At 44.2% G+C, this 8,625-nt stretch overlaps 1 protein-coding gene across 1 annotated transcript; it reads right to left on the bottom strand.

Annotated features, from left to right (window-relative positions):
* Positions 1-1,816: 1,816 nt before the first annotated feature.
* Positions 1,817-4,755, bottom strand: LOC108928371 (retinol dehydrogenase 7). Its single transcript, XM_029249553.1, has 4 exons — positions 4,410-4,755; positions 3,638-3,896; positions 2,961-3,124; positions 1,817-2,851 (listed from the first exon to the last, which is right to left on the bottom strand). Exons 1-4 carry the CDS (start codon positions 4,753-4,755, stop codon positions 2,631-2,633), a joined length of 990 nt encoding a protein of 329 aa, XP_029105386.1. The 3' UTR covers positions 1,817-2,630.
* Positions 4,756-8,625: the final 3,870 nt, after the last annotated feature.

Here is an 8,625-nt window from a genome sequence, read left to right as displayed (position 1 = left end):
GTCTGAAACCGCTTGTCCCGAGCAGGGTCCCAGCGAGCCGCAGCCTCACCCAGCAACACCGGGCACAAGGCTGGAGGGGGAGGGGACACACCCAGGATGGGACGCCAGTCCATCACAAGGCACCCCAAGTGGGACTCAAACCCCAGACCCACCAGAGAGCAGGACCCGGCCAAACCTGCTGTGCCACCGCATGCCCCTCAAAAATGGATTATCAACATATAATTTGATGTAATATTTAATGTATGGCAACATCCATTGATTGACTTCTTACAAGTTGTGTCGTGAGAAAATGTACGTTTCTTTATAACACGCGCTTTTTCAAACCATATTAGTGTTTTAGTCCTGGTGTCACCTAAATGATTTCATCAGACTCACTTCATCAAACTAGGGCTCCATCTTAATTCGTAGTTTCTTTGTTCAAGCCGAGAAATGAAAGACAAGTACAGCATTTGTATGAGTTTGAAGAGAGGTAAGTCCTTGTGTAGTGCCCTGTAGAAACTGGCCATTACTCTAATATGACTGTGAAATGGTGACACTGTTTAGAGAAGAACTTGATATTAATTTTCATTTCTTTGCAGATAACTTTAAATTCATTTTTTTCCTTGAAAGTAATGTCTGGAGGGGGGCACAGTGGCGCAGTGGGTTGGACAGGGTCCTGCTCTCCGGTGGGTCTGGGGTTCGTGTCCCGCTTGGGGTGCCTTGTGATGGACTGGCGTCCCTTCCTGGGTGTGTCCCCTCCCCCCTCCAACCTTGCACCCTGTGTTGCCGGGTTAGGCTCTGGCTCCCCGCGACCCTGTATGGGACAAGTGGTTCAGATGATAATGTGAGTAATGTCTGGTATTTTAATTATTTAAAATCATTCATTGTGAAAGTAGAGCAACTGATTTAAAAATCAATACAATACAAAAGAAACATCTGTAGTTTTACCTTTTTATTGTTACAAAAATAATGATTTAGAAACAAATCTCTCTGAACAGACTTATTATGTGTCGCTGCCATGAAATGTGAGTCAAGAGCAAGACTCACAACCATTTTGGAAAGACACAGATGGTTACTGACACCAGTAACGGCAGGTTTCCCCAGCAATTCCAAAGGTTTGTGAGATAATCATTATCCTTATAGAGACATATCAGAGCATATACAGGAATATGGGTTAAAATAATAAAACAATAATGACATTCCACATATGGGTAGTGAACATTGTTTCTTTGTGGTCAGACAGGAGTTTTCACAAAACAACAGAAGCGAAACAATGGCACTGTTCATTTTGGACATTGATGAAAACAAATAAAACATCTGACATATCTATTTATAGCTATCCATAGTTGCCTGTCTGCTGTTTGTATAGTGTTTTGAATGCTAGTGCTCAGTCCACTGGCCCATTCATATAGCTTCAGTGTTAATGCCACTGCATAATGAATATACATAAACAGAAAAAAAGACAATTTATAAGTACTACTCATGATTGCACGGGGGCGCGGTGGGTTTGGCCTGTGCCTGCTCTCTGGTGGGTCTGGGGTTTGAGTCCCCCTTGGGGTGCCTTGTGATGGACTGGTGTCCCATCCTGGGTGTGTCCCCTCCCCCTCCAGCCTTCTGCCCTGTGTTGCCGGGTTAGGCTCCGGCTCGCCGCGACCCCACTTTGGACGAGCAGTTTCAGACGGTGTGTGTGTGTGTATGTGTGTGTGTACACTCATGATTGCTGAATTCTTAACACGCTGATTGTTCATTTAAAGACAGTTACTCAGCTGGTAGTGTAGCAGCATAGCAGCAGTAGGATAGAAGGTATAGAAAGTAGTAAGTGGTTCAGGACAAGGACTTGTGCAACCTGATGGTTACTGGCTGAAACTGCAGTGTCCACTAGCGCTGCGGTGCTTTTACCCTGATCTGATCTAGTGAAAGAAGGAGCCGCACAGATGGGTCAAACAAAATTATCAGCTATGGAATTCATTAACAATAATATGTGATTCAGTCATTAAAGAGAGGAAGAAAAACAATGTCAGCAAGTAGTTGTGCAACTTGCGACAGGAAAGTCGAAAGTTCAAATGTAAGGAGGGATAGTGTACTATGTACCTGTGTTGGGGCAAAACAGAATAACTAACTTAAATCTCGTTAATAAGAATTTAGCACGCTGAAAAAAGGAAATCTTCTACAAGTGTTTGCTATTCCGTTGTTTACTAGCCCCTTCTGAAACTGACCACAGAAGCAAGGATGTAAGACATGCATAAACATGGTTTATGATCAACAAAATAGAACACAACACATGGGCCAGTCTGCCCACTGCAGCATATGCACCTACTCGAAGTATTTAGCAGCATAACTTACTTTAAATATCATGATTGGGTACAGTAATTTCAAAGAAAATATTTGTCTTTGTGTTTAATGTCAGCTCAGTTCAAAGGTAGTTTTGTCACTTTTTAAAGGGAGAGATTATTTATTGGCTGTGCGTAGCTTGCGTTCAAAGAAATTAATTATGTGACACTGAAATAAAATAGAAATGCACTGTAAAATAAAAATAATAATTTACAGATTTTGCATTTGTATGTGGTGGAGCTTTGAAACACGAGCAGAATTTACCTAACATTATGTCAGTATGACAGAGCTCGCTTCCATATTTCCTGGTGTTTGTTTCTCTAGACGCTCTGCGCCGGACGCGGTAGCACAGTCCTAAGGAAGAAGTCCAGCAGACAGGCAGGGGCGTAGGACAGGGGAATCCATGCGAACTTTGCGTCCCAGCCAGCGCTGTAACGCGTTCGGGGGTACTGTGCTGTCAAAGCGTGCTCCATGCAGTTTGTCACCTTGCTCAGGTCCGGGTCACACAACATGTTCATGATCAACCGCTGGACCTTGATATCTGAAGATGCCAGACAGAGAAAAGAGGGGAAGGAGGCATGTTTGGTGGCACAGTCGATGTAGGGTGAAACTAGTAGGAATTGTGGGACACGAGTACCTCAAATACTTACACCTGTCAAAGTACTTCTCCCCATAGCTGTCCCGCACCTCTGGGCTCAGCTGGTTCCACAGGCGGTGCAGCTCCCTCTCGATTGGCTCCAGGCTGGTCACCGCTGTCTTGAAGAAGCCCGGCTCGATGATGCTCACCTTGATGCCAAAGTAGTGTATGTCCCTCCTGGGAAGGGGGATGGATTTAATTTCAGTCTCATACAGCCACGTGCAACAAACTGTCAACCGTCACTGTCCACCATGCGCAACTATGTCAACTTGCCTGTCTGATACATTTATTAATTTCTTTTATGTCCGTCTGTCCATTATCAGTAAACACTTGTTCAGTCCTGGGTCACTGTTGTCTGGAGCCTATCCTGGAACCCTACAGTGTGAGGCTGGACACATCCTGGACGGAACACCAGTCCACACACACACACACACACACACACACACTACAGACAATTTAGAGTCACCAGTTCCCTAGAAAACAAGGTCTATGGCCTGTGGGAGGAAACCAGAGCACCAAAAGGAAACACACAAAAATGTGGGGAGACATAGAACTGCCACACAGATTGTGCTAGATTTGAAATCCACATCCAAACCCGCATCCCAGGAGTTGTGAGGCACCAGCACTATTTCTTTCAAAAAGATAATTAATAGTAATAGAAGTAATTCAGAGGTGGGAGTATCACATCACCTGAGGCAGTCAGAGAAGGACTCCACTGCAAATTTCGAGATGCAATACCCGCCACCGTTAGCGGCGACACGGCCCAGGACGGACGCCACGTTGACCACCCGCCCCCGGCCTTTCTTCAGCAGTGGCAGGAAGGTCATCGTCATCTCAATGACGCCCATCATGTTGACTCGCAGCGTGCTGTGGAAGTCCTCCATCCGCATCCACTCCGTGGGGCCCATGGGAAGGGACCGGCCCGCGTTGTTCACGAGGCCCCACAGACCTGGAGTCGGTCGAAAGAGAACAGGGTCAAATCCTCTCTCTCTCAAGAGGATATGAGTTGATAAATACAACATATCTGAACCAACTATGTTTATGTTACTTAGCAGATACTTTTCTCCAAAGCGACTTCCAATGAACTCTATGTAGTGTTATGAACCCACACACCTTATTCACAAAGGTAACTTACACTGCTAGATATGCTACTTATAATGGGCCACTCATCCATACATCAGTGGAACACACTCTCTCTGTCTCTCACACTATGAGTGAACCTGAGCAGGATGTCTTTGGACTGTGGGAGGAAACCAGAGTACCCAGAGGAAACCCACTCAGACACAGGGAAAAGATGCAAACTCCACACAGACTGAGTGGGGATCAAACCCACATCCTCTCGCACCAGCCAGGCACTGTAAGGCAGCAGCGCTACTCGCTGTACCACCATGCCACCCAACTAAACCCATTAAAACTTCAACCACATTTCGGTTCCACCGTGCTCACTCTCTGCCTCTCTCACCTCTGTCACCCACTTCCTTCTTTGTCCACTCCATGGCCCGACGGATACTGCTGCTGTCCGTCACATCCAGCAGGATGGTCTTCAGCTTGGGCCCTGTCGCCCGGCGTAGGTTGTCCGCGCCCTTCTCCGTCAAACAGCCGGCCAGCACGCGGAAGCCGCGGCGGTCCAGCCGCTTGCACAGGAGGTTCCCAAAGCCCGAGTCACAGCCAGTCACAAAGACATAGTTTTCACCGATGTCTGAGATGACCAGGCTATCTCTCCACAGCCACACCAGCAGCCAGAGCAGCAGCAGCACAGCCGCTGCATACATCCACAGGTGCTCCATGCTGCACACAGGAGAGCACATGGTGTCAGTGTGTGTGGTGGAGGTTGGGGGTGGTGGGCTGGGGGTCTGTGTAGTAAAGACTCACACCCATATCAGGGTTTTCAGAAACAAATAACAGATGCAAAGTCTGGAAAGAATGGAAGAGTACTTGACTTTGACTTTAATGTAACACATGCACTGCGAAAACAGTATTATGTGCACATGTGGTTATCCCTGTAAGCATTCCCTAAACCACATTTATCTGGACAGTGTAAAACGCGGTTTCAGACAATGTGTGTGTGTGCGTGTGTGTGTGTGTGTGTGTAAAACGCAGTAAGACACTTTTGCAATACTACCTACTGCCACATGATGGAGCCTCCAATTATACAAAGACTTGTCCTTGGCCCTTTTCCCCCACAATCCTTTTTACTCACATAGCAAGTGTGTAGGAAAAGGATACATAATGAGTGTATTCACGAGCTAAAATACACAACAAAGAAGTATTATTCATTTAGCAAACGTTTTTCTCCAAAGCGACTTCCAATGAACTCAACATGGTGTTATGAGCCCGCACACCTTATTCACCAAGGTGACTTACACTGCTAGATACACTACGTCACTCATCCATACATCAGTGGAACACACACACTATGGGAGAACCTTAACAGCATGTCTGTGGAGTGTGGGAGGAAACCAGAGCACCCAGAGGAAACCCACGCAGACAATGGGAGAACATGCAAACTCCACACAGACTGAGCGAGGATCAAACCCAGGTTCTCTCACACCACTTAGGTGCTGTGAGACAGCAGTGCGACTCACTATGCCACCCATTCTCCCACCCCTATAGATTCTCAAAAACTGCTTCTAAGTGCCAGAGTGGTCTGGAGCCTATCCGGGAAGCGTAAGGTGTGAGGCAGGGTACAGGCTAGATGGAGTGCCAGTACATTATGGAGAAATCACACACATTCAGACACACATACCATCACTAATTGCGATTTTGAGTCACCAGTTCACCTGAAACTCATCTTTGGCCTGCGGGAGGTCAAAATACAGTATCATAAAAGTATAAATAAAGTGATGCTTCGTGATGTGGCAGAGACTACCGGACTACAGACTTCTGGACTACACATTTTCTTGTACTTGGGTTTTATTCTGTTTTTATTTGCTGATGCTTTAGCAGTCAGTATGTTGGATAGTTACAGCAAGGCCATAGGACTGGTGCGAGTACACGATAATGTAGCACGTGGGAAATCTTGGGACAAGCGTCTTATGAAACAACAAGAGGCTCTGGAGCTCCGGAGCTCAGATTCCTGTTGCACAGAGTCATTATTACCGAGCAGCATGTCTTAGAAGTCTCAGTTCTAAGGACGTAAGCCTCTTGTAGTTCAAAACCTATTATCCCGTTGTCCAGGATTATGAGCGAGTACGATGACGAGTGCCTCGCCGGGGCAACACTTGCTTTCGCGTGTTCAGGGGTTGGCGAAGGTGAGAATTTTGTTCAAAATATAAACAAACAGAAGGGTTCTGGAACAACAACAAGCACAGAAAAGGAAAAAAAAAAATATTTCAAGCAGTGGATGACAAGCCAACACCTCAGTAGCAGAACCACATGTGCTACACACGATCATCCTTACCTATGATATTTTCATTCTTTTAAATCTGTGAAAGTAGTGGAGGAACATATGAAACATAAGCACTGCAAGAACGCAGCAATGCGTTTTTCGTTACTGCCAAAAGCGTTTGAAAGAGCGCTTTCATAACCGGTTTCCATAATTGTATTTGGTTAATATCTATTAAAAAAATGATACCAATGCATACAAATTGTCATGCAATACGTATTCTTAAAATATTTTATATTTCCTGAACGATCGTAACACAAATATCTTGTAAATATTTCAAACTACACTAATAACATACATTTGTAATATATATAATAAAGTAATTTTGTGTGGCATTTCTGTGCTAAATTGACATCTATGTATGACAAAACAGTGGGATGTACACTTACTAGCCAGGGAGCTGTAAAATATCTTGAGATTAATTTTTGTTACTTTGAGTAAGAACTGAAATATCTGTACAGATCTTACATTGAAATATTTCATTCAAAATATGTTTTTGGGTATACAAACGTATAGTGAAATACTCAAATAAAACTAACTAAAATGTGAAAAACAAGGAAAAGTAAAATTAACAAGGAGATGAATTAAAACAATTAAATTTCTGTTAAAAAACAAAAAAGAACATACCTTTTTTTCCTTTTGATCAAGATTTTTGTTAAAAATGATAAACTCGCCTTCCTTCACTGCCTCCGTCTTCTGCGTGGAGTTTCACTCCCTGATGCTTTGACTGGGTAAACTTTATCCTTTAAGACAAGTCTGTAATTTATAATCCGTCATTTGTGCGTGTGTGAGTATGTGTGTGTGCGTGAACACACAAACTGATGACAAAAATATAACTGGCACAAGGGGTGGAGGGAAGAGAAAAAAACAATGCGGGCTTTATGCTTTGAGCAAATCATTTGATTGTGGAGTTCATTAAGCCATTGCCTTTCTGAATTCCCAAGTGTGTGGGACTTTCCTAAAATGATCCTTCATGACTATTAGAGAACTGCTGCCCAGGCCATTTATAGAACATGCAGATTGTTACACAGATGTTTTCACATGCCATACCGCTTCAGGAGGCCGAAGCATTTTGTCGCTCCGGAACGAGACTAACAGTTCTCACTTCCACAGAATGCAGGGTTGTGTACGTTTTGCATCTTTTGTGTATTTGGTATCAAGTTTGTGCCATGCGCACAGTATGCCATGCTGACTACATTGTGTCACAAATGGAAAACATACCATCTGATGTGTAGAAATAGAGCGAGCTGTTGGTGCCTCATGGTTTTAGGGCTGTGGGTATGGATGTGGGTTTGAATCTGGCTCAACCTCTATGGCGTGTGCATGTTTCCCTCCTATTCATGCAAGTTTCCTATCACAGTCCAAGATGTGCGTTTCAGGTGAACTGGTAACTCTAAATTGCCGTAAGTGTGTGCGATTGAAAATGTTCGTACGTGTGTGTGATTGCCTTGCAGTGGACCGCTATCATGTGCGGGGTGTACCCTGCTTCATACAGTATGCATCTCAAATGAGCTCCAAACCAACACTGGACAAGCACTTATTGATGAGGGATGAAGTAATATCTATAAGTAGACAGAAATAATCACAAGAAAAAGCTTAACCATAGAGCACAGTTTGTTTCTCTCTAATTTCTGGAAAGGAAAATATGCAGTTTACCTCAAGCACTGAGGTTAATCATATAAAGACGTCACTTGGATCATGTCTGTAACCAGGTCCCACTGCAGAGCCAAGCTAAAGCTATAGCTGGGAGCCTGGGACTGGGGGGCGTTACCATACACCCTGGGGGTGGGGTGGGGGGAAGGGGGTGTTGTTAAATAAATCCTATTTCTCCATGGTGCACATTTGTTAAAAGGCCCTTTTGTTCCAGAACAGTACAACTGTAGAGGAAAGCAAGGCAAATCCAAACAGTAAAGTCTTCTTCATCCTTAGAGGAATTACACGTTCGCATAGCTTTTTATTATGTCAGCTACCCGCTGGGATTTCTGCATGAAATACCCACATGAGAGCTATTTTGTAACCAGACCCTCACCCGAAGGCAACTGTGATGCACAACAATCTCCCATTTGTTTCAAGTGATCAGAGTAGCCTTTACTTCTTAATGAATGTATCTTTGTAAAATCACGTTGGTAAGGTGCTAAAGAATGATAAAGCAGTATGATTTATTAAAAACAAAAAAAAGTGTACCTCCACATTAAAGCAAAACATCACACCTTTTATTTCGGACACTTGATGTGTAAAAACGGTATTTATACCTGGCGCACAAATCAGGGTCTATCAAGTTACCTCTCACACA

Source organism: Scleropages formosus, unplaced genomic scaffold, assembly GCF_900964775.1.
Source record: "Scleropages formosus unplaced genomic scaffold, fSclFor1.1, whole genome shotgun sequence".
Classification (NCBI taxonomy): Eukaryota; Metazoa; Chordata; class Actinopteri; order Osteoglossiformes; family Osteoglossidae; genus Scleropages; species Scleropages formosus.
Note: the sequence above shows the minus strand (reverse complement) of the source record. Positions and strands in the feature narration are given on the sequence as shown.

What these genes read in the sequence shown, in the direction of transcription:
- LOC108928371 (XM_029249553.1), bottom strand. Translation starts at nt 4,755, where the DNA reads ATGTGCTCTCCTGTGTGCAGCATGGAGCACCTGTGGATGTATGCAGCG. An exon ending in GAAGGAAGTGGGTGACAGAG is followed by an intron (nt 3,897 to 4,409) that starts GTGAGAGAGGCA and finishes GACCGACTCCAG; the next exon opens with GTCTGTGGGGCCTCGTGAAC. An exon ending in TCCTTCTCTGACTGCCTCAG is followed by an intron (nt 3,125 to 3,637) that starts GTGATGTGATAC and finishes CCCCCTTCCCAG; the next exon opens with GAGGGACATACACTACTTTG.